Consider the following 26,161-nt stretch of genomic DNA (forward strand, 5'->3'; position numbering starts at 1 on the left):
ACACACACACACACACACACACACACACACACCAACACACAGTTCTTCTTTGGGACAGACAGTCTGGGAATGCTGCCAACTCATTACTGCCAGTTCCAGGTGAGTGTCAGAGTTCATCCAGCTCTCCTGGTGAGGCAACATGCTGGGACTCACATGGAGGCAGCTCAGAGCTTCTGAGAAACTCCAAACATTTAAAAGTCAGGCTGAAGATTTTATCCACATTAAACAGAGAGAGAGAGAGAGAGAGAGAGAGAGAGAGAGAGAGAGAGAGAAAATTCTCTTTCACAAGAGAATTATTGTTTCAAACTTGAGATGAAAAAAAAAATTATGCTTTAAGCTCACTTTTTAAACTTGCTTTACAATATTTTACAAAAATGTACAAATAAAAATATATTTTGTTACATACAGGAAGTAGAAGAGTGTATAGATTAATGGGTGTTGGGATTTCTTTGGGGAGTTTTTTTTTTTTTTGGGTGAATCTGGTGTCCCATAGGGCAGACTTATCAACCTCCTTACATAATACATCAGCTCAGAAAGAATGAGGTCACTTGCGGGCAGAATGCCAGGATGTGATTTGTGGATTTGTGGTCAGCGCTTTGTGTTTTGACAAACGCTGGCTTAGAAGAAAGAATCTGATGCTTTGAAAGAGGCAGACGTGCTAAGAAGCTAAGCAATGAGCTAAATAAAGAACATCCATCCATTTATACATATCTTCAACCAGGTTGGGTATCTAGGAAATCTAGCACTGAAACCCAGGCATGCCTCTAGTCAGCTTGTTTACAGGGATCCCAAAGCATTCTAATTCTGCAGAGCAATCTTCCTCCCGGTAAGAAATCCCCCAGAAAGCCCCGCCACCTTACGGAGACCATAATAGTGGGTTAGAATATTTAAAGAACATTAAATCAGCACATTTACCTTACTTAAGCAGATTTCCCTATTTCTATATTTTTTTATTAGTTTTAATAACATTCCGGAATTTTTAGTACATTTTTGGTAGCCATTTCTTTACTGTTTAACTTGTGTTTTGAATGTTGTAAAGTGTCCTTGGGTGTTTTGAAAGGCGTTGTCAAATAAAATGTATTATTATTATTATTATTATTATTATTATTATTATTATTATTAAAACATTTACTTGAAATTGCTTGTACAATAATCTGTACCAGAGGGGTGTCTGAAGAATAGCCCAGGGCGACATGCGACGCTCTGGGTGATTTTAGAAGTCTAGATAAAGCAAATTTGGCCCCTTAGCAGTCTATCTTGATGAAGATAGACACATGTTTTTATTTTAATCAAAATCAAAATAAATAAAAAGTGTTATTGTGTCACTGGAATATACATGTAAATGATTAAAAAATTATGTTTAGAAATTCAGATTTTTTTAAACTTTCTTTTTAAGATCAATTTCATTTTTTTCCATCCCTGGAAAATGATGAAATTAATATTAGTATTAATATCATGTGTCAATTAATACAAATAGCCTCCAAGCTAATAGGAAGTCAGGAATAACTAAATACAGTTCTTGACACTGATCAAACTAAAAACAAAGAACATAAGTTTGCCATTAGTAATTTTGTTTTAAAAAAATTCTTAATAAGCTTTTCCCCATCAAATAACAGTGTTCAAGTAAGTTAATCAGGTTCATAGTGCAAAACAGACAACGTTGATTTACCAGTGTGAAAGCAGTTATCTATGAGTTGCATGTTGTTGCAAACCTGTGCTTACTCATGGTTTATGACGGTGACTCTGGAGGCTGGTATTCCCAACACAGCACAGCTTCTGAGAAGTTCTTCTCTGCGCAGAGATCCCTGATGATAGTAGTTCCCTGTACACAAAAATTGCAGAAAAAGTTGAGTCCACAGGTTTATCAAAAATAAAAAAAGTATAACTCACCCGTATAAAGTTTACGAAACATCTATATAATACTACTCAATGATAGTATTGTCAATTTAATTAGGTCTGATTAAAATATAGTGCCAATTAGCTTTCCATCATTCAACAAACCACCCCCTTGCCTCACAAATTAAGTTACTGAACATAAGCGGATACCAGTTTTCTATGGCTTTTACATCCTACTTATTTATTACCTCACCTTGAAGATGAGGTTAATATGTTTTCAACCTGAAGATTACCTTTTCTATAGCTTCAATCTTAAAGGTGATGCTTTGTTTATCTTTAACCTTTGTGTCTTTTGGCCAAGGAGATTTACTTCAAAGTCTAAACCCGAACGGGTGGATAAAACTGAAACCAAACATTCTAGATGAAATACGTAGTCAGTTTCCCCTTAACTTTAAACTGCCTTGCCGTTATTATCAATGCGAATCAGTGTTTTCTCTTCTCATACCTTCAGACAAGCACAGCAGGTGTACGCTGGCGTTTAATTCAACTAGCCGTATGATTGTTGGGGCGAAGAACATGCATTCATCGTCCGGATGCGCAGTAACAACCAGAGCTCTGACGTCAGCGCCAACTGTTTTTCTTTCTGACGAAACGTTGAAGGTACGTTTCAGCGAGCTCCTCAAAGCGTGCCATTGTCGATTGTAAATGTATTTTATACACACTAAATAGGATAAAACAGCGAAGAGGACTAGGTAAACATACATTATTTTGACCGTCCCCGTAAACAGTCCGTGTAAGGACACAATTCCAAACCGTCAGTGGTTCCGAGTGTAAAAAAAATAATATAAAAAGTGCATACATTTTACTGTTCTTTAAAAAACTCGTCTGTCAGCAAAAGTAACCATGTACCACAATTGTCGCTATTTTTTAAATACACAATTAGAATGACTTTCGTATTTTACTTAACAAAAGCCTGAACAACTTTAAGAATAAAATTGTAATATAATTATGATATTTAAGAACATCAGATGTACGTCCATAAAATAAGAGTCTAACTGTTGATATCTGAAGGGGAGAAATTTTTAAAGTACCATTTTAAATGCTCTTAGGCATTACCTTGTTTGAGGGGAGGATTTAGGAGTAACACTGTACTGTCCTTACAGATATGTAAAAACAATTGGGTCGTAGTTTTAAAATATTAGCAAAAACTGAAAAGAGGCGCAATATTTTATGTTACTCTTAATACAAACAACCGTTTCGTATATATTTAGGTATTTATTAAGTATTCTAAATTAAAATTTAACGAAAACGATTGTTCGTCACTGTTAGGACATCGACCGACAAATGCGGCGCAGCCTTTTAGTCTGCTCAGTCGTTCACAGCCCACAACCCGCGGATTTACAATCAACAATTCAAACAGATTTCTGCACGGGCTACCTTTCTTTCCCGTTTCTACAAACTTCAAACATGGGGTGAGTACATATGGCCTACATGCAGCCAGTCAGCGACGGTACTTAACACACTATTTAAGCGACTCGCTGTACGCTGAAAATCTGCCTTGCAAGATGGCGACGTGGTTTAAGGTGAAATACAGGCTGGGTTAGCCAGCTAGCCACAACAACATCCTAAACGTCCTAATATGGTGTTAAAGTACGTTTAAAGCGCCCTAATATGAGTTGACATTTATTGTTATATTCGTTTTTTGTAGACGCTCCCTGTTGTGTGAAAGCAGTCCCATCCCCCCTCGCTATCATGATGTGGTATTAATCCAGTTGCAGTTAAATGTGTTATAATGTCGTTTTAAGTGACAACAGAAACACAAGACAGTAGCAGCATTAACCCTATTCTTTGTTGTTGTTGTTGTTTTTTTTACACAAGTCCTGCTCACTTTGCATGGAAACAGTCTGACGGAGCCATTGTGATATTGCACCCTTTTAATTCGACCTTAAAGCTTCACTGAGATAGATTTATGTTTACAACCCCAATATGCCTCAAACCCCTTCTGGAGCTGCTATTAAACTGATGCATTGGAGGGTGAATACCTGCAACTTATTTTTTATCTCCTCCCATGTTTTATTTCAAAAGCGAAGGCAGGGAAAAATTAAGTATCTGTAGAAATTCAGCTAAAAAAAAGTCCATAAAACAAAACAAAACAAAACAAAAAAGTTAGAAAGCAATAGCATGTTTTAGAAAACGTGATTGCCATGTGACTTTAAAAAAAAGTAGGGGAAAATATATATTTCTATGTCCTGCTAAGCTGAAGGATTTCTTACTAAGAAATGTGCTTTTAATAGAGATAAACAGGGATTAAGTGTTGGGCTTGCAAACATTTCTAAAGTGCATAAATCTTTTTTTTATTTTTTTTTTAAATTGATGTTCAGTCTTCAGTCTGTATTTCAGTTGAATGTAGATATCTGGCTATTAAAGTAGAGATTAACCAGTGTAAAAATTGAAATTGCATGAAAACCTTAATTAAAATCATTGAGGTATCACAATGTTAACTAATTGTCTTTGTTAGAGATTGAAAAGTGTAATAATAGCCAGTTGACCTGCAGTGTGCTGCAACAGGCGGATGAGAAACAATGCGGTGCTACTTTATTCTCCATACAACTGCTTTCATACCTTTCTTATACCATAACACCGATAGTTCATGCCTACTACTTTTCTGATTTTCTTCTGCTCAAATTGTTTGTAGTTGCTTTTCTGTAGAATGCTGTAACATAAAAATTAGTCCCTGAATCTGACTCGCATAGTGACAGTTATTTTAAATAGACTATATATGAGGCATCATCTGAGATTAAATTCTCATCATAAGCTTTCCCAGTGTAAAAAAAACACAAAACAAAACACAACAAAATAAAAACACATAGTCAGTTTTTGCACAAAGATTTAAAACAGTAACAGGGTTTCCCCCAGAAAACTTGCTAAGCCCAGTTCTACGGGGTGCTAGGGTAGTCATCCAGTCGGCCGCCATGTTTTTGAGTTAAAAAATGTTTAAAGTTAACAGGAAATTTGAAAATATCACTTGGTAGTTGTGTGTTTTTAGAAGACTGGAAAATTAACACCTAAACACCATCTAAAAAGGCAATCATTAAAAAAACTAAAATAAATAAACAGTCCTAAGCCTGGTGGTGCACAAGTAAAGCCTGGTGGCCCGTCAGGCTTATAATTAAATACATGACCAAATTGCATGTATTTACAAAAACAGCAGCGAATACTCCTCTCCCTGCTAACATAGTGATACAACATGTTAGTAGTTATCTATGCTAATCTCTTCTGCCATCATCTGTTGGGGCAGCAGCAGAGCCAGTGACTTAAAATAAACTCAACTAGCTGATAAAGAAGGCTGGTTCAGTTCTGAGGTCCACTCTAGAGAATACTGTACAAAGAAGGATGCTTCATAAAATGAAAAACATAATGACCAACCATGAAAACATTCTTTTAACAAACCCAGTGTCATCCCAGCCTCATAAGAACCGCTTTCATCAGAAGCTTAGTGGCAGGCTCAGCCAAACAAAACCTTGTGAGCGCCGTGGTTAAAACTCCAGAGTTTCATTTTCTGTCTGACGGGTCAAATTCAAACATAAAAATCTAGTAAAATCGCAGCATTTCAAGGATAATACAGCTTGTAATTTGCATCACACAGTGTATGTTCTTGTTGTTTTGTATGTCAGGACCTTACTTTTAATAACAGCTGATTGGCAGTGAGCAGCAATATGCGGGGGAGTTACTCTTTGCTTTATCCATCTTGGGAAAAGGTGTATTATTTCTAGTGTGACAAAAATCATGACAGGTGTTTGGGCTTTTAATGGCTTATATTTGAAGTAAACAGATGGGAAATGGGAAGAGAGAGAGAGAAGATATGCTAGCGGTTTTAAAAAAGTTTGAAGCACTTGGTGTACTTTGACATCAGTAACTGATCCATGGTAACTTGTAGAACATTCATCCATGTTTCTTTGGGTCCAGAAAGGGCATTTGTCAAAAACGACCTATTTAAATCAGTCTGGGGGATGTTGTATCCTTCGCAAACATCGCCTCTTTTGCTAAAGGCTCAGCCTTTATAGTTCATGTTAATAGTTTGACCAAATCATCTCAGAATATTAGAGTGTTTACGTGTTCTTCATTTTTTATGTAATTGCAAATTGATAACAGACTGCATTTTATTTTAGGGCTGAAACGATTAATCGTGATTAACAGATTTAATCGTCAACTAATTTAGTAATCAATTAATCCTTTAATGGAGTAGACAGACTCAAAAAAGGCCATTTAGAGAATAAAACAACATACTAAGAGCAGTAAATAAGCCAAAAATGTCAAAAAATACGTACATTTTGTATTTAAGATAATAAAAAAAACAAAAAAACCTTCTGCTAGTAAATATGTTCTATCAAAACTACTCAAGTGGCAAAGTTTTAACTTCACCAGGTTCAGTTTGTGTAAAACAAATCAAAACAAACAAAAATTCTGCTAGGCACATTTTGCTATTAATTTGTAATCCAAAAAATAAAGTACAAATTTACCCCACACTGTCTCGATAAGTCAAGCAGACAGAGCTGAGTTTAGAAGTAGTACTATCTTGTGCTACAAATGATCACAGATACACTAAAAGCAATGCTGTTCTTCCATTTTGGGTAATAAAATGTTTATTTTCATATTTATAAAAGGAATTAAATTGTTAATTTGCATCCTATGTATTTCTAATACCATATACAATTCCTTAATGACAAATCTTCAGAATGTACCAAGTGTTTTTTATCCAAGTCATGAATGACAAAATTAATTGTTACTTGCAGCTGCATTTTATTTCTTGTCTTGAAAAGCTCAACTCATTCATGTCAGTGGCACGAAACTTGGGGACATTTTTATTATTATTATTTTTTTTATCACTGTCACATTTGGGCTCCTTTTTAGGTTTTCAATACAGATTACATCATCAACTTTACGAGCCGAGCGATCTCTTAAAACGCTTCAGCTGATTAAAAACATATCTGCACTGACGTTTTTAAAGCTGTTCATTAAGAATGTGGGATGATCAGGGTAAAGGCAGTTAGCTGAAGTGTTTCTTTGTCCCTCTGTGGCTCAGACGGTTGCTGCGCCTTCACTGTCCCTGACTCCACAGCGTCGTCGCTGCCGATAAAGCAAGCGCAGCGACAGACTGATCATCCAGATACCAATTTTCTTTGGAAACTCGCCTCTTTTCTCTAAAGTTGCTCCAATGCTGCGATTTGATGATGAATATTACAAGAGAACAAACTACTAAATAACTAAGTTGATTTTATTTTATTTTTATTTTTACCTCTAAAGGCATTTTTTTGGTTTGTTTGTAATATTTTACATTTATCTTTAACCTTACTGTAAATGCCAAGAAGAGGCTAGATTAACAGGTCAGCGCTTTAAGGATTTTATGACCTGTTTGTCAACAGTACTATCAAAAATGTGTACCTTGTTAGATTTTGCAAGTGGAAAACTGTGTTAAAGGTAGGGCTGAAACGATTCCTCGAATGATTCGAGTACCTCGATTACTAAAATTCCTCGAGGAAAATTTACCTGCCTCGAAGCTTCGTTAATTTATGTTTTATTAGTTAGCGCACCGTGTTCCGGCCGGGACTTCATTTGCGTTGCGCGGAGCTCTCACTTCCGCCTCTGAGTTGTTGACAAAAGCTAAGTCTCAGCGGCATAAAGTCCAATCTTCAAGATTGGCCCGTGGGGATTTTATTGATTGATGATAATGCCCGACTTTTTATCGTTTTTTGGGGAACCAATAAGCATCCTTAAAATGACTGGGGGAATGCCTGGAGTACGGCAGCATTTCTCCTCCGGGGCTGCTGGTTGAAAGCGAACGGCGGGAAGAGCGCTGAGGTGAGCGGATAGCCTGAACAGGGCAGGCGGCTGAGTAGCTGATGCTTACCGTGTAAATGTAGCTTTACCGACGAACCGCACAATAAATTTCATATCCCGGTCTGAAGAAACGGGTGGCGGAGCGCATCGTACATGGCTGGTAGATGAGTTTCTGAGTGTGACCAGTGAAGGTGTCGTAAATATCCCGTATTGCTTCCCCCGTGTTCGTCCCCCGGTCTAACGGTTCGTCAGTCCGCTGGTCTATTTCCTCCACCCCATGTTCGTTCATTCGCCCTCTCCTCCCACTCCAGGCGGCATTTCCCGTATTTTCAAACCCAAAGCGTGACAGGTTAGGTGGCAAGGTGAGTTTAATTAATCTATTAAACTCACTGAAGATGAATACATAAACTAAAAGCTGGATTGTAGACATTTTTTATAAGCATATTTGTGAGCCTGCCTCTTTGTTATTAAATTCAATATAATTTCAGATTTTTCTATAACTTTTCTTCTGGTTAACTTAGAAAGTGAGCTATTATTGTTACAGGTTAGTTTTCTAAACTACAAAAAAGCAACTGTTAGGGATGCTCAAATATGAAAAATTGGACTGATATTGATATCTGATAGTAACAACGGTATTATGCCACATTTACCAATATTTCATTTTATAATTTTTTTTATCCGATTACTCGATTAATCGTAAGAATAATCGATAGATTACTCGATTACTAAAATATTCGTTTACAACAGCCCTAGTTAAAGGTGTAGTTTTTCTGTTTTTTTGTTGTTGTTTTTTTTAGTGGTTCATTCATAACTCCTGAACTTTTAACTAGATGTGCAAAGATCAACATTTTGTGACTGTTTCCTGGTTTAATGTAACGCTTTGACAGCTTTGGCCCAGTTTTAACCACTTCATTTTTGTTTTTATAAGATACAAGATTATATTTATTTATTTATTTCAAACAAGTTTTTTAAAAACAATAAAAAAATAGGAGAAGTGAAAACATAGGCATATATGACCAAGAAAAAAAATAACTAACTTACTGCCACTTTTCTGTTTGAAAAGAAGTAGAGATAAGGAGACACTTATTTAATCCTACCCCTTATCGCAGTTTAATGAAATATATCACTTACTGACTCGGTAATTATTAGGATTTTGTAATTTTGTAAATGAGCACTGTATTTAAGGAGCAGAGATGGGAGAAGAGCAGGGAATGTCCCAAACACAAATCCTACAGCACCTCTCAAAAGGCAAATGTTACTGTTTAGAGTCGCTAAATACAGAAAATGTGATCGATTAGATGCAAAAATTAGCAAAGAATGACTGAATTTGCATTAACAGTTGCGATCGCAGCAGGACTATAAAAGCCAAGAATAAAACAAATCACCCGTTTTCTACTCTGTCGAACCTTCCTGGTGTCTGCTGAACGTCTGTCCCAATGTCCAAAATGCACCACGTTTTATTGCCACGTTCCTGTGTGCAGGTGGTTCGTGTCTCCAAACATGGTGTAGCCAAACTTTCCGTTTTGTGAGGCAGCAGCAGCCCACCAGCACCGAACCAGGATGTCCAGCAGCTCGGGCTACCCCCCCAGCCAGGGGTCGTTCAACAGCGAGCAGAGCCGATACCCGCCACACTCTGGTGTCCAGTACGCCTTCACCGGATCGCGCCACCAACAGGTAAAACCAAACTGCAGTAAAGCCTCTTGCTCTCCTTTACTAGTTTGGCATCTTTTAGAGTTTATTTCAAAGGTTTTAACGCCTCCCGTAAAACTTTAATACATAATTTTTATAAATTTGAACAAGTATGGGGGGGAAAAAATAAACTTGACTTATTGATTTTTTTAAATTATTTTTTTTGTGACCCACAGTGAAAAAAACCCCTCATGAAAAAGCAGTGGCACATTTCTGTTTTTGCCTCTAGATCAGAGCTTCATCTGGGTCTGCGACTCTTTCACACCAAAGTAATTTGATTCATGTGTGTTTCCTTGCTTGGTTTCTGCACTGGGTATCATTCTCCGGACCAAACTCTAAAAACATTTCTCCAGTTTGCATACAGTGGGACTGCAACCGGACTTTACAAACAAATGCGCGAACTGAAATCGTTCTGTGACCACAGCAGGACATCAGTCCTTCTCTCTGCTGCTCCATGCCTCTCACTGACCGTCCTGGTTTCAAAATGTGATTAAACTAAGTTTGGTTAAGATTCCAAACACAGCAGAAATACTTTTTGTTTAAGTTTTACAATCAAAATGAAGGGATCACAGATTTATTATGAAATGCATATTTAATGTACAGCTGAAGCAATTAATCGGATTTGTCATGATTAATCAATTTATTGAAATAATTGTCAACTAATTTGATAATTCAGTATTCACTAACTGGAGTATACAAACTTAAAAAAAACATTCTTTGTCTTAAATATTTTCTACCAGAAATTCTATCACTTTTAACTTCACTTTGTTCAAATTCTGTGAAATTCTGCTTTTAAGCAGCTTTTGCATCCAATTATTAATTAGTTAATTGAAAAAATGGTCAACTGAATAGCTTTAGATGATACGGATGTTCAGTTTAAGGCTTATTTAAGTATTTCTTTAGTTTTTTTTAGCCACAGGTACATCTTTTCCTTCAAAATTTCAAGTGTATGCTAAAGGAATGCTACGTTGCTGGATTTTAGGAAATAAAATACATATTTTCTTATTTCCAAAAAGTTATTTAACTATTTATTTGCATTTTTAAATTTTTTTATTGCATAAAATCTGAAGTGATTAAAAGAAATTCTGCAGAATGCGCCTTTAAAAAAAAATCCGATTGATGAAATAATCACAGTGGTTCATAATTTGAGGAACATTTTAGGTTATGTCTTATATTTCACTCTAAATTATAAAATCTGCTGCAAAAAATATGAACAAATTTGGATCTGGAAAATATGAAAATTTGAAGATGGAGAAATTAAGTGAGATCCTTAGTTTAACTTCATCTATAAAAAAAACATTGGATCCAATTTCAGTTGTGAGAAGCTAAAGAAGCTGTGCAATTTAACAATCAAATGAAAAGGACCAGATAATTTGGTAATAATGTGAACAAAACTAAATCAGAGCAACAGGGTGAAACGTGGAATCTCATTACCAAAGGCATCATACATTATTTGAGTTTCTAACTGTATTTTCAGCAATTTATACGACTCTAGTTCCTAGTTTTGCTAAAGTAAAGCAGAGGTGATGCCAAGTACTAAAAGTGAAAAGTCTGGAATTAATTGTAAACACAAACAAATATTGTTTTCCTTCAGTTGTGATGCGAGCAACATGAGTGTGATGCAACCCCCCCCCTCACATTTCAAAGGTAGATAATGGAGATTTGGCATTTCTAAGTGTTTTTACAAAAGGACAGTGTTGCGTATTTTGACATTTGTTAACTAGAACTAAACATTCTAGTTTAAATCTTAGCTTGTGGACACCTTGCATCTCAAAAAGGCTAAAGTTTTATGTTGTTTCTGCTTTCAACAATTTGACACACTTGTTTATTTTCTAGTAACTCATTTTGAGATGGTTTGGACCAAAAATGTTCAGTTCTGGTCTGCCGGCACGTTTCTCCTTGTTGACTAGAGAGCAAACAGCAGCATTGGAAGAATATCGGACTGATCTGGATGCACATGCGTGGGCTTGTTCTGGTGCTTCCGTCCTCAGTCGGAGGAAATGTTCTCTCAGAGAGAAAGAGAAAGGAAGACATGTCACTTTCTCTCTTGAGTTGTTGTTTTAAATCTAAAAGGAAGTAACTGAATTTGATGATTATTATCATTTTAGAACTAAATAGACTGAAGGACAATTTAAACAATAAAAAGGCAAAGATGAGCAACAGGTAGAATATAAATGAATGATGCTAGCCTGCGGCTGGTTTTTTATCACTTCCTGTTTATCTTTTTCTTATTTCCTTTCACTTAGTTTTTTTTTTTTACATGTTAGGTTGGTGTCTACAGTGTGGCTCAGAAACACTGATTGGCTCAATTTCCATTTTTATATTCCATCCTGGTGATAGACTTTGTCTGACGCAGCCATATTAATATATTTTTTTGTGTATTATTCTTTTAAATGAAATTAAACTGAGAAACTTTAAAAAAAAAATATTGGGTCATGTTTCTTTGCATTTTTTGGACTTCATCCTTCTTGGAATCTCTTTTTCACTGAAAAGTATTGGCTGAAAAATTCCAGGCATTTGATTGTTTGCTTAAATCCAGGAGAAGATAGGGATTTCCGAATATTTCCTGAAAACAGATTTTGTTGGGGGGTTTTTTGGCAGTCACACTGTTCTGATAACATTTTTGAAATCATTCTGCAATGTTTGCAATTTTTTTATTTTTATTTAATACATTACCGGTTAAAGTCTTATTTGAAAACAACAACAACAATTCTTAAAGTCAAACCTCTAAATGAAGTCAGCATTACTTTTCCATTCAGAGTGACTGACCGACCGAGGAGTTAATTGGGAATTATTGCTTTTATGGGATAGTAAAAAGCAGGCAGCTTACAGGAAATGACTGGGTGGGGTTAAAGGTCCCATGTTTCAAACAAAATACACAAGTAGATTTTTGACTTGCATAACTCTTCGTAGCAAAAATGTTACCTCAGGACATGGCCTTGTAGGCAAAAATAAAGTCTGAGGATTTATCTGTTTTACCACAAATGTTCTGCAGTGCTGAATGATTTAACTGCAAGCAGCCAGATGTTTCTATGGGATTCTTGTAATGTCAAAACCTAAGAAAAGCAGGGTGTTAAAAAAAAAACGAAACTAATATGTTTAATATGATCCAAATGATTTTATTTAAAGTAGAGAAATAACAGCCTTTCCTACTTCAGCTGAAATAAAATATATATTTTTGCTTGTGGTAATAATGTGACTTGCTTTTTTGTTATGTTGACAAAGAGTTAAGCAAAAAATATAATTAAATTCTAGTTACTCCTGATCTGTCTGAAGCTCAATGCTGCTTCAGACAGATCAGATAGAGACAGGTGTGCAGCAATAAGTAGAAGGAAATTTTAAGAGGTTAATGCACCTGTTGTCAGAGCTGCACTCTGAAAACATGACGCAGTAAAGCAATTGGCTGCTTTACAAGCATGCTATTTTATTTTATTTTTTAAGAATTGGAGCCTCTTTGAATAAAACACTTCAAGACTCCTTTTTGCTGCCTGCGTGTTCTGTGAAGTGACCAAAGTGGTTAAAGTCAAACAACCCCGATCAGCTGACTTGTAGAGGGGAAAGCCCGGTTTGCAGGTCAAGAGAGTGATGCAGTGATGATTTTTTTTTTTTTGCTCCTCCTTAGCCAGTCACAAGATTTGAAAGAGTAAACAAGACGTAGAAATAACTTTTAATGATAAGGGTAAAAATGCGTGATGGCGTTTGAAACCAGCCCTGTTTAGTTCACTTTAATTAAACTCTAGCTCATTTGGCTTTAAAGTTTGGTTCACTTGGGGAGGTGTGAATGTGCAACAGATCTCTGATGCGGACTAAAAGAAGTGAACTCTGGTCCACCTAGGGATCAGTTTGATAGAAGTGAAGGCTTGTGTGGTTAGAATGCATATGTGCCCAGAGAGCATTTTGGGTAAACACAACCGAAACACATGTACAGAGAGAAATGACTCTAGGTCTTTTACCAGAGACAAAAAGAGAAATCCTCCAACCTCTCCATTTATGTTTACGTTTGTGAAGAAGGAAGTTGTTCTCAGTAGGCTTTCGTGTCGTTTCCTTCAGTGGTTCTTGGTGCAGCGCCACCACAGGTGAGGAGGTGAATGAGTTTTTCAAAGGGTTTGGTTCATTTGACACAGTGCTGTGTGAAAACAAACCACACCAACTGAAAATATAAGAAATATTGCAATTTTGGTCTTCAATCGAAAGGGACTATCAGTTGTGAAAACACATAAATTAGAAATGTGAAGCATCTGCTCAGCTGACAGCAGCATTTAGCGTTGGACCGTCATTATTGTTTTGGTAAGAATGATGGGAGGAAACTTCTGGCCCAGGTTTTCTCCATAGCGCTGACGTCGATGCCTCCGGTTGTCCCACACTGCCGGCTTTGGTTTTGAAAGCTCACAGCTGTCCGCCTTTACTTTGTTTTCTGAACGAGCAGACGGAGCTCTCACGAGACTCAATGTTGTGTGTTTATAACACAAAAAGCTTTTGGAAGAAAACAAGTTTGTTGTGTTGTTGTAAAATAGGGAAATGTGTAGTGGCCCTCTTGTAGCTACTGGAGGCTGAGGGGAAGGGCAGATCTATGTTACTCTATGCTCTGAAAAGCTAGAAAATCCTCCAGTCATTTCATTAAAACAACTTTCAAACGTAGAAATGGTTCGATGGGAAATTTGTGGAGTTTAAACTGCTATTGTTCATTTTGCAGGAATTCATGTTTTGTTTTTTTTGTGGGGAGACCCCTCCATTTTTTTTTTTTTTTTTTAATTCCCCAGATTGCTTTCTAAGTCTTCTGTTTCCTTCCTCTTCCTCCTGAAGGATTTCCCCGTCCCAGACTACCGCACTCACATGCAGGATCCACAGGGCCGCAGACGGCTGTCCTTGCTCTCCGAGTTCCACCCCGGAGTCGAAAGGTGCTCTCTCACCCCGTCGTCTAAGCAGCAGATTTTCTTTCAATTCCTCCTGGACCTGTTCAGATTTGTTCATATTTTACAAACAATTTGTGGTGAACTGTTCTCTAAATACGTTTCATGTCTGCTTTTGCACTTCAGGCCTCCGGAGAGGCGCCACCATGATTACGATCGGCAGTTTCACTCTGTCACAGCGCAGGCGGAGCACGAGGCCCTGGAGGCCAAGCGCCCTCGCATGGAGACCGTTGCCGAGGCCCATATCAACCGCACCCCTCCCACTGCTGGGGGTATTGTGCTGCCCATGCCCCACACTGTACAGGACAGCTTAAGAGCCAGTGTAGAGGTCAAAAAGGTGGGGCCTGATTGTTTTAGCCTGATTGTTTTAGTCTGTCCTTCTCTTCCCTCTCGGCCGAATCTAGGTTTTATTACTTTACTCGGTTACTGGCAGGAAATCAAGCCTGACAGTTCTCGTTTCTTAAACAAATTTCGTTCACCAGGAGTCTCCGTTCACCGTCAAAGTGGAGTCCCCGTCGCCGGGAGGACCTGCGCTGCTCATGGGGGAAGAGCAGGACACGTCTCCCTCCAAACTGTCCAAGGAGGAGCTGATTCAGAGCATGGACCGCGTGGACAGGGAGATTGCGAAAGTGGAACAGCAGATTTCCAAGCTGAAGAAAAAGCAGGTGGGGGTAAAGCGAGCCAGGCGTTTTGTCACTGGGCAAGGCTGGAAAACAAAGGTTGTTGTATAAGAAACCTTGGCCTTAATGAAATGTTTCATAATGATCCCGTTCAGGGAAAACAAAAAAGGCAAAAAAACACAACAAACCAGCTTGTTTCCAGTGGCAGTAAAACAAAACAAGACAGACCTGCTTTGTAAATAGCCAGAGTTTTAGGTAGCAAAATAGTGAAATTTACATTATGTCTTAATTCTAAATAATGCATTTATATTACTGTATTTAATTAAAAGTCCTAAAAGTTGTTTGTGATAGCTGGCCACACAGTACCTAATTAAGTTAATGTGTATACAGTTAATATCAGTGTATACAAAATGAATGAACTGCTAGGACTCTAATGAGCATCAGCTGATTATTCAGGTGCTTTATGTTGTTTCACGCAAAAAAAAAAAAAAGATAAACATTGAAATTCCAAAGTTTCAACATATGGCAATGTGTGACTGTGATTTTTTATTTTTTTTTTTTATTTTATTTTTTTTTTATATTAAGCTTTTTGGTCTGAACTTCTCATCTCAACGTTGTCTCCTAGCAACAACTCGAGGAAGAAGCAGCGAAGCCCGTGGAGCCAGAAAAGCCAGTGACCCCTCCTCCGGTGGAGCACAAGCACCGCAGCATCGTTCAGATCATCTACGATGAGAACAGGGTACGTCCTCCGAACGCACCGCCTCCCATCTCTGATGGAGTTATTCAGTTTTCCTGTCTCGGCTGCAGCCACCCATAAAGCTAATTTGTCTGTTTTTAACTGAGACCACAACAACGATTCTTCTTGATCCTTGCAGCAGATGGGCTGTAACCGTTTCTTTAAATTCAGTTTTTCTCCACTCTGCCTGTTTCTGCTTTGAAATGAAACGTTTGCTGCTTTGAACCACCGTGGAGCTGTATTAAGTTGCTTCCACTATGAAATCCACTATGAATCTTTCTACTTCTTGCTCAAACATCCCGACCACAAAACACGACTGGATTTTGATTCTCAGAACAATGATTCATCTGTATCCACTGTTGCTGGACTTTCTTGTAGTTCTTTTTTTTTTCTCTTCTTTTTATTAATTTGGCTGCAGTGGAAGAGTTTGGCATGCGTTTTCAACGGATTCTTTAAAAAGTTTGACCATTAAAACTTAATAAAACTCACTTCAGATTACATTTAAAATGTGGGGTCCAAACTTTTTGTCACCCTGTTAAAAATTAAAATCACCCAATATTTTTTAAAAAATGTTTCTATTCTTTTTTTCATCTACTCACCAAAAAACTAAGCATGAACTATTTCATTTAAACAAATTTTGCTTTTTATTTTGGGCTCGACTAAAGAAAATGAAATTATATTTAGTCTGTTTTCAGCAATAAAAAAACAGGGTCTTTGTTTAAAAAACACCTGCTGTATTTAACCGAGTTTCAATAGAGAAACTAACTTCAGGCTTTGGTTCACATGGGTTTGTTTCAGAGAGTAAGGCAATGAGTAGATGTTGTCATAGTCACCATAAAAATAAAAGGAAACCAGAAAACGTTTTCTACAAAAAAAAAAACAAAAACACTTTATTCTGGAAGTGGACACTTTAAAATGTTCTGATTTAATAGAGCTCAGAACATCATTGACTATATACAAATGCTGCACACAGACATTGTTCAACATGAAATAAATAAACTATGAATTAAGAGACAATGGTTTGTTTAAAAAGAAAACTAAACAAATATTAAAAACAAGTGGATTTCAGTTAGAGGGATTCGGGTGTGGAATAGTTGTTGTGAGGCATCCAAGCAGTTTTTCACCCAAAATAATAAAAACAAAATGTCTAGAAATTATTTACTAGATAAATACAATAAGGTTTAATCGTTTTCTTTTGGGTTTGTTTACAGATTAAGCTGGAGTTCTGTGGAGATGATTTTAGGAAAATATACAAGAAAGATTCTGCTGTTTTGGATTTTGATAATTTGCTGTACTTATAAAAAAAGAGTGACTGTATGATAAGGTTATGCTTCCTACGATTTTAATATTGTTTATTCATGTTTTATTTATTTATTTATTTATTTTGCTTTTTTAATTTTTTTTGTCAGCAATGTGTTTTTTTTTTTTTTCTTGTGTATTGAAATGTTAAAAAAAAAAATGACAGAGGAGGGGAAAGACGAGTGTGGTCGCACAAAAAAATCAGTCCAGGTGCCGCAAATGGCCCCCGGGCCTCACTTTGAACAGCCTCGGTCTAAAGGAGCTGCGTTTCACGGAGTTGGAAAACCATTTCTGTGGGGGTCATGGCAGTTCATGGCTGCGAGACAGCGTTGTGGTCGGAGAGTGCTGAGACTCTTTCTCCTTCTCAGTCAACCATTAACCCTGGAGGATGTGAAGGCGCTCGCTCATGCCAGTTAGTCTGGCAGCTGCGCTTGTTTGTCCTCTTGTTTGTCTGTAGATGAGCCCGGGAAATTAAACACTGAGTCATTATTCTCCTAATGATCTTGTCTCAGCTAAAAATCTGCTCTGACCCAGGAAGAATCTCTTGCCAGCCTCCATAATTATTTTTCTTGCATCAACATTTTTTGCTCTTTTTTCCCCCTTGGTGCAGCTGTGCGCTTTCGGGGCCTTAAACTTTTCAACGTGTTGATGTGTCGCAGCTATTAATATTACTGTATTTAATTAGGATTTTTGCTATTGCACTAGCTCAGGGGTCTGCAACCTGCGGTCCCGGAGCCGCAAATGGCTCGTTGGATGGTCCATAATGGCTCTTAATAACTTTGGCTTACACTAGAGAAGAACCAACGAATGTTTCCAAACTTCGTTATGCAGGTTCGGAGAGTTTCTCGATTTTTGTCATGGAATAATTTCACTTAGGGGTTGGGGATATGAACTTAAAATTTCATCACAATATTTTGTGGTACCCTAGTGATTGTAAAAGTGACCATTTTTATTTCAATTAGGACACCAAGTAGCACAAAAAGTGTCATTTGTATCACTAAGCTGTTCACAGTAACTCATTAAGCGTCTGTTGTGATGTCAATGCTTTCTTTTCAGAAAAAAGCTGAGGAGGCCCATAAAATATTGGAAGGTCTTGGCCCCAAAGTTGAGCTGGTACGTTAATTAATTGTGGTTATTTTATGGATTTTTTTTTCTTTATCTTTAAGGATTTTAAATAATTAGAGATGCACCAATTCAAATTTTGTTTAGATTGTTTTTGAGGTGGGTAGGATAGCACTACTTACTTCAACATATTTTTACTCGAGCAAAAGTAAAAAGTAGCCGTCTGAGAAATTACTCAAGAGTAAAAAAAAGTATTTGGTAAAAAGGTGCTCAAGTAATGAGTAAATGATAAAAAAAATAAATAAAAAATCAACCATTTAATGTTCAAAAAATTATATCTTAGGATGACTGAAAATTTAAAGTTATTTTGGCATTTTAAGGACCAAAATAAATGACATAATTACAAAATATCCAAGAATTGTAAACGAATAAAATTAGTGGTACTTCAAAATAAAATTGCTCAAAAGTAAAAAAAAAAAAATACAGCAAAATAAACCTATTCATACAAGGAAATTGTTTTTAAAATGCTTCTTAAGTAAATGTAACTAGTTATTATACAACTCTGCGTTTTTTACTGCTTCCCGATTCTGTTTAAGGATGGAAGATGTAAATAAGGACGGCATTTAATTCCTAATGAGTGGTGCTGAATTACATGCATGGAAAACACACTTTTACTGACATGTTATATCAAAGACAAAAGGTTGTGTATAATTTGTACGATGAAATTATGTTCAAAGATGTAAAGGATAAAACTTCCTTTTACCCTTCTTGCTATCTGTTGAAAATCTCGCTCTGTCTTTCAATTCAAATAATATTCAGACATGTTTGGAAACGTCAGAAATACTTTCTCATGCATCTTTTCTTCCTCCATCATGTTCAGACACCTCACCGCCTAGCATTGTGTCAGTGTCCACACACACAAAAAAAAAACATATGTTGTTGTTGGCAGGAGCTAGTAGCGGCTCATACGACTCATTTATTGAGAAGTTTCCGTCTGGCTCCGCCGGTCAGAGTCGGTCAAGCTAAAAACGGTCTAATACCGGTCGCTAGCGGATTTCTCGTTGTGTCCCTAACACTAATGCACAAGGATGACATATTGCACAGCAACCGTAATAATTATTTTCTTCTTCTTTTTCTTCTTTTTAATAGCCTTTGTACAACCAGCCGTCAGACACAAAGGTGTACCACGACAACATCAAAACGTGAGTACCTGTTTTTATTCACCTCGTTAGCGTGCCGGCGCAGACGCTCGCCATGGAAACCGTTCAACTCCGACCCGAGGTCTCATAAACCTCTCTGATAATTCAGTCTAATCTGATTGCTGAGTCACCTGGCTGACCTACTGCTCACACCAAGGAGAGCGGCGGCTGTGAGAGGAAGCGACGGTGTGTGTGTGTGTGTGTGTGTGTGTGTGTGTGTGTGTGTGTGTGTGTGTGTGTGTGTGTGCAGAATAGGTTGCATGAGGGGTTGAAGGCTGTGTTGTCGGGAACAACAACAAAAAAAAGAGCTCTTATCAGCGTGTACCACGAGAGCGACCCATCTGGCTCGGCCTTTTATCAGGACAGAGAGCGATTCTGTGTGAACCGAGTGAACAGGCCACGTTCTCAGGGTCAACGGCCTCACTGTCCCCCACCCCAAACACACGCATGCACACAGACACACACACACCCACCCACCCCAACAGCATTTGTAAACGGAAGAATTCCCGGTATTTTGTGTGTGTCACAAAATACGCAAATCATTTAAGGACAAATCATTGCTGGATGGATTACTGGAAAGATTCAGAGATGCCTTTTTTTTTTTATTTTAAAGGTACTTGCTAAACACAAACATAACATTTTATAGGAGACTTTTTGACTTTTAGGTGCTTAAAATCCTTCAACATGTTTGAATCTCAATTATACGTTTTCCAAAGTTTAGAAAGTGCTTCATTTCTGTATGAAATCCTTCAGAGTGCTGGATATTCAAACTCCACAGTTTTGTAATAAAGTTCGATCGAACGTTTGATTAAAAGCCTAAAGTTGGAAAATGGTATTTATAGTTAAAACCAGACATGCTATTAAACCTAATAAAAAAAAAAACAAAACATGTATGCATTTCTTTCCACTGTCTGAAGTTACATCAGACTAAACTTCTCTTGTTTTAGGCCAGCTAAAATTAGCAAAATTATTTGTATTTGTTAAATGCCAGAAAACTTACCAAGAACATTTTTTTTAGAGATTTTTTTATTACTTTTTTATATTTTATATTTAAGCAATAAATTTGCGCAGGATTGTAATTTACCTTCAGACAATTAGTTTGGATTGTTTCAGTGTGATAATTCCCAATGTCTCAATAACTTATTTATGTGTGTAATAGAAATACAGGGTGGCTTATGTCTTCTATATTATTGAAATTGGAGGATTTGTTGTCATAAGGAGTGTGAGAGAAATATTTCAAAATACAAAAGTTTTTTTCATTTTAGTTTGTCTAGAACTTTGAGCACTATCACCAGTACATTATCAATAACAACCATAATGTAATTCCAATAATAATTTAAATTGTCTTTTTATTTTTATTTTTTTTAGGTCATTTGTATTAATTTTATCTCCAAAGTGTGTCCTTTTAAAATGCCTGAATTTTACTGTGGGCTAAGTTTATAAAACCTATTTTGAGTTTGCCACATACAGGTGTTTTTATTATTATTATTATATTTTACATTTTCTAAACTCAGCATTCAATCAGTAATATTCCTGTATAAACATGACAACTCACTGGGTTCCTGTCTTGTTTCAGAAACCAAGTCATGCGGAAGAAGCTGATTTTGTTTTTTAAGAGGAGGAACCACGCACGTAAACAAAGGGTAAGTTTCCTCACCCTGGAGTTACACGGTGCCAAACTTGCATCTTGTTTTATGTTTGAGTGTTTCGGAAAACACTCATACACAACATAACTCCTTTCCTTTCCCATAGTCGGTGCAACACTCACAGCACAATACAACATGTGACCACTTGTCCTCACCTGACCTCTGAAGCACTGGTTACAATTTATTCCTACCTTTTTTTTCTTCTTTTTTTTTTAAATGACCGGCTGCACTTAGTTTGGCTTTACGATATGCTTCCTTTTTACCTTATAATGTAAACATAACACTGTAAATTAGTTGCAGATTATTTCAAAAGTAAATGATTTACTGGAGCAGCTGTGTTGTTGGCTAAAATCTGATGAGTCCACACAAACCTGCTGACCTGATAACAACGTTATGTGGCGTCACGTTTGTTTTGGAGCCTGATTAATCCAAAATGACTTCTGAGAAATATATTTGACAGCAGAGTGGAGTTCAGAGTCTATTTTTTTTTCTGTTGGTCGTGGATGTCCTCATGTGATCTCCAAAACTGGATCTGGTCTCCTTAAAGGCACTTTTAAAACTGGATTTGATGTCTGACGTTCCCCCAGCTGCAAGGAGGCGATTGAAACCAACCAGCCATTCGCATTATTTTGTTATGTTTTCCCTAATAACCCAAGTGTTTCTTCACCTGTTGCATTTACACCAGTGGTGTTCAAACGTTTTGCCATGGGGGCCAAAAATGTCAAGTTGAATGTACTCAGGGGGCCACAAAATTTTGCATATCATTGTTTTTTATTGAAATTGCTGTAAAATTCTTCTCTTTTTTTGTCTAGTATTGCCAGCTCAGCAATAAACCAGACATGTAATATGTTAATGAAACAGTCAAAGTAGTCTAACTGCCGGACCTGCGTTATGGTCTGAGTCAGCAAACATTTTTTCAGTTGTCGTCAAGGGCCGCATAAATTCATTCTGAGGGCTGCAAATGGCCCCTGCGCCCCACTTTGGACTCCCCAGACTCACACCGAAAAACTCTTGTGTGGATTCTGACTGCTGCAGCTTCCTGTCTGAACTGCTATGATGGGGCAGTCACTGGAACTGCATAGCAGCATTATCAACAAGCCGTATCAAAACAGAGACTAAACATCTGCAAACCGGTTTCCTTTAAAAATATTGTCAGCAGGACCAAGACTCGAGTTTATCAAAGACTATCTATGGATGTTCACACGGATATGTCTTTAGAGGGAAATGATGCAGCGATGCACTTTTAGATAAAGTATTATGACTGAAACAGTTATCAGCAACGAATTTAGTAATTGATTAATCTTTAACAGAGGTATACAGACACAGAAAAAGGCCAATTTCTGAAAGAACAACATGTAATTTCGTCAAAACTGTACAAAAAATATAAACCTTTTGTAATTAAGAAAAAAAAATCTTTCTCAGAAATCCTCACGTAGCATAGTTTTAGCTTTGCCCACTTCAAATTCTGTGAAAATAAATCCTACCAAGCAGCTTTTGCTACCCGGTTATTAATTGGTTAAAAGAATAAATAATCAACAGATCAATCCTGGATCCTGTTGACGTTAAGTCAAGCAGAAAGGGCTGAGATTTTCATGTTGGAAGTATTTTTTTAGCTGAGACGCTTCCTTTGCTACAAATAATCAACTGTATGCAGTGGAATAATTCAAAGAATGTTACATCTTTGTATTTTAGGCAATAAAATGTTTATTTTCATATTTTAAAAATTAATTATTTGTTTTTATGCTTTTGTTTCTCTGGTATTGTGTGAAAAATCTTAAGTGGTTAAGAGAAAAACCTGGAGGAGGCACCATTTTTTTTTTAATCTGACTTAACTGATAACTAAAACAATTTAGTTCCAGCCCCAAAATAAAGTCGGATCTTTACAGTAATGATATATACGATTTATAACCAATGTCTTCAGAAAGTGTTCGTGGCATGTAGCTGAAGACGTCAGAAAACAATAAAATAAAAAAAAAGTTTTCAAACATTTCTGTTCAAATAATCATACAAAAAAGCCACACATTGCTGCTTCGACACCAGATCGGCTTCAAAACGAGGCGACGATAAGCAGGACCTGCTCGCCGAGGCTCTTTTGACTCTGTGGGTCACGGCTGTGGAAGCTGTAAAATGATACAGCCGCTGTATTATTTAGGGAACAGGAGACGCCTCGGTTTCCCCCGTTTGTTTGGACGCATTGTGTGGGGCAATAACAACTCTTGTATGCAGTGGAATAATAAATATTGTCACATCAAACAGCCTTTCTGAGAAGTGCCTTGCCAAACCGCAGCCTTATCGGTTATTTAAATATTGCAGGATCACCTTGTGTTTAAACATGCAGATCTTTTTTGTGTCGCTGCGGTTCAGCGAGTCTAACCTCTCTGGCAGCTCCTTGTCGGGCTCAGGCAGACCTTTTGGACCGTGAACAATGGCAGAGCGCTGGTGGCCTTGTGCCAAGAGGAAGGTGAATTGTTGGTCCCTCGCTGCAGAAGGTCGGAGAAAAAAAGAAAAAAGGACCATTCTGTCCTTGTTAGCCTCTTCCCAAAACATTTTAACTCTTTCCCGTCAAGGCATTTATGGATTTAAGTAGTTTTCCTGACCTCGGTAGTAAACAGACTGTGTTTTTATTTGATGATTTCAAAATAAACTTATGTAATAGAAATGCCATGACCCGTTGAAGAGGGTTTGTAAACATAACGATTGCACCGGAGCGGATTGTGAATGGGACGGGAGACAGAAATGGAGTCGATGACAAACTGAAACCCACAACAAATGGCTTCCTCACTCGCTCCTGCTCTGGCCTCAACCAGCGTGCTTGACTTGTTTACATTTTTTTTTTCAGGGAAAAAAAAATAAAAGAAAAACTGCTGCATTGACTGTTTAAATAACGTGCTCATGTTGCTCGGTCTCCTACAGAGAATAGTTGTGACCATGGTTGGTAGACGGTGAGATCAGTTTTGTTAACATTATTGTTGCTCAGGCTTTTCCAGATGTTTGAGGTCAAACCTGCAGATTTTGATTTTGATCAGTTTTGAATATTACATTGTGAGGCAGTGCTATGTAAAAGTTGACTTTTTTTGAGCTTTACATCCTGTCATGTAAAGCTCATTCATTCGTTCATGTTTGAGGAATCCATGGCAACCATTCAGGTTTGCAAAACGTTTGGTCTCACCGCCTTTTCCAAGCATCTCCTCCCCGGAGCTGCAGCTTCCACGCTGAGCCTTCCGCCTCACAGAGCAGCCCGCCCCAATTTCAAGGCATTACGTTACTAAGTCATATTCCTTTTAAGTCATATTTGATGTATGCAACATTTTTATAACTCTATAAATGCTACAAAATTGCACTGTGCCTGGAAAATGCGTACTGCTGCCCTTTTAAGGAGAGAAAATAGGAACAAGTTCAGGTCATAAATTTAAGTTGATCAGAAAATAAAGAAAATAAAAAATTTGAAAGATTATCTTAACTTATGCATCTAAGTCATGTGTCTCTTTTGACCTTACACAATAAAGTACACATTTAATAGTTTTCATTATAGATACAATAACAAATGCAGGTTTGAACAATTTTTCAGTTTTTGATGGAATAATTAAAAAAGAACTTTACACATTTTCAGAATCACAAATCGCTTTATTGGGCAAAACCGTGTGGCCAAACAAAAATTGCAACTTGAATTCAGAGAGCTCACTGCATGCAGACATTAAATGTATGTAAATAAGCTTTAGAAGAACTAAAGTAAATAGTTTTTTGTAGCATTTACCTTCTGAAGAAAATGCACCCATCCACTTTATTAGAGAAATGTTGCCTCTTTATTTTAAAATTTACAAACAGAAATACAAGTTGTTGTTTTTTTAACAAAGCAGATATTCATCAAAAATTATTGAAAGCAGACTTTTTTTTCCCTCCAAAACGTAATGCAACATTTTTATCTTTTTAATTAATCTTGAGAAAAGAATTAGTCGGAGTACATGCTGTCAATTGCTGTGATTATGGACCTAAAATGGTGAATGAACTCCTTCTATTTTTCTCACCTGTATATAAAACAACATCCTGCTGCGGATTCTCTGATTCACTTTGGTGACAACAGACTTCAAACCGATGAGATCTTGTCTCGACTCTCCGCATAAGAACAAAAACCGCCCCTGATTCAAGAGTGCCGTTTCCCCTTCCCGGTGCACAGGAACAGAAGATCTGCCAGCGCTACGACCAGCTGATGGAGGCATGGGAGAAGAAGGTGGAGCGCATGGAGAACAACCCCAGACGTAAAGCCAAGGAGAGCAGAACACGGGAGTACTACGAACGGCAGTTCCCCGAGATCCGCAAACAGCGAGAGCAGCAGGAGCGCTTCCAAAGGTGAGCGTCGCTCATTATCCTTCGCCACCTGCACCGGTTTGATGAAGTCATGGAAATCTATATTAGCGACAAACATTTTATTTCCTAAAACGCAACACCATAGCATTCCTTTACTAAAATCTGAGCAGAGTGAAGCTAAAGCTATACCACCTGAGTCGATAGGTCTTTTTTTGAGATTCTGACTTTTTCCAATTGTGTTAAAGCTGGATCTTCACTGCAGACAGATTCGACGTTATTATTGTTGGTACTTCATTTTGTCCCGTTTTTCTCCCACAGAGTCGGACAAAGAGGAACGGGTCTTTCCGCAACAATAGCGAGGAGCGAGCACGAGATCTCTGAAATCATCGACGGTCTCTCGGAACAGGAGGTGGGAACCAGCTGCAGAACATTTGAAGTGCTCTTCCTCTGTAGGGGTTTAATTGTTTACAGTCGTAATCATGCTGATTCTTATTGTGAGATTTCCACTGCATTCCTCAGAGAGGGAAAGTATTTAAGCACTTCAGCAGCACCTTATTGATTTTCCTGCAACTTCTCCACAATAGAAGCTTCGGCTTCTTTTGCAACACAGTCGCATCGCAAACCCGCAAAGACGAGCCGACGCTGACCGTTCATAACTCACAAGTGGAGATGGCGTTAAGCTGCTCAGCTGCGGGTTTACAAATAATAAAGCCATAACATGATGCATCCTAAAGTCGGTGTCACGAGTCTCCCCATACTGTTTTCAAAACAATAATGGTGGACTAGCTACATGTAGCCAAGGACATGCTCTACATTTGAATTGTATATATTTTCCATCTTGTCTTTTTGATCTGCTTGTTGGAAGCGATTTCTGAGTCTTGTTTTCTTCACACATCATCGCTACTTTCGCAAAACGCATTGAAGCGGCAAAAAGACCCATCTTTAAATATTCTGAGAAAGGAACCGTTCTGCTGGGTGCTCAGCATTAAGCTTTTAGTGTAAAGTGACAATAGGAAGGGTT

General features: G+C 37.5%; 2 protein-coding genes across 13 annotated transcripts in view; one reads left to right on the forward strand and one right to left on the reverse strand.

Annotated features, from left to right (window-relative positions):
• pigl (phosphatidylinositol glycan anchor biosynthesis, class L) overlaps window positions 1-2,641 on the reverse strand; it is a 14,475-nt gene extending 11,834 nt beyond the window's left edge. The window contains exons 1-2 of the mRNA XM_007545823.2: window positions 2,342-2,641; window positions 1,723-1,822 (exon numbers count right to left, since the gene is read on the reverse strand). Of these exons, the coding sequence (XP_007545885.1) occupies window positions 1,723-1,822; window positions 2,342-2,600 (359 nt within the window). The 5' untranslated portion in view covers window positions 2,601-2,641. The remainder of the gene's footprint in view (window positions 1-1,722; window positions 1,823-2,341) is intronic.
• Window positions 2,642-3,163: 522 nt separating this feature from the next.
• Window positions 3,164-26,161, forward strand: part of ncor1 (nuclear receptor corepressor 1) — a 76,807-nt gene continuing 53,809 nt past the window's right edge. For 10 of the 12 annotated variants that reach the window (XM_016668249.1, XM_016668255.1, XM_016668257.1 and 7 more), the window contains exons 1-11: window positions 3,165-3,308; window positions 9,156-9,348; window positions 14,167-14,261; window positions 14,400-14,610; window positions 14,756-14,938; window positions 15,519-15,632; window positions 17,985-18,041; window positions 19,140-19,192; window positions 20,766-20,832; window positions 25,010-25,182; window positions 25,459-25,549. In XM_016668249.1, coding sequence (XP_016523735.1) covers window positions 9,235-9,348; window positions 14,167-14,261; window positions 14,400-14,610; window positions 14,756-14,938; window positions 15,519-15,632; window positions 17,985-18,041; window positions 19,140-19,192; window positions 20,766-20,832; window positions 25,010-25,182; window positions 25,459-25,549 — 1,158 coding nt within the window. In that variant the 5' untranslated portion in view covers window positions 3,165-3,308; window positions 9,156-9,234. Of the gene's footprint in view, window positions 3,309-9,155; window positions 9,349-14,166; window positions 14,262-14,399; window positions 14,611-14,755; window positions 14,939-15,518; window positions 15,633-17,984; window positions 18,042-19,139; window positions 19,193-20,765; window positions 20,833-25,009; window positions 25,183-25,458; window positions 25,550-26,161 lie in introns of all 12 variants that reach the window. The other 2 variants (XM_016668254.1, XM_016668250.1) reach the window with 1 other exon arrangement.

Source organism: Poecilia formosa, unplaced genomic scaffold (genome assembly GCF_000485575.1).
Source record: "Poecilia formosa unplaced genomic scaffold, Poecilia_formosa-5.1.2 Scaffold14, whole genome shotgun sequence".
Taxonomy (NCBI): Eukaryota; Metazoa; Chordata; class Actinopteri; order Cyprinodontiformes; family Poeciliidae; genus Poecilia; species Poecilia formosa.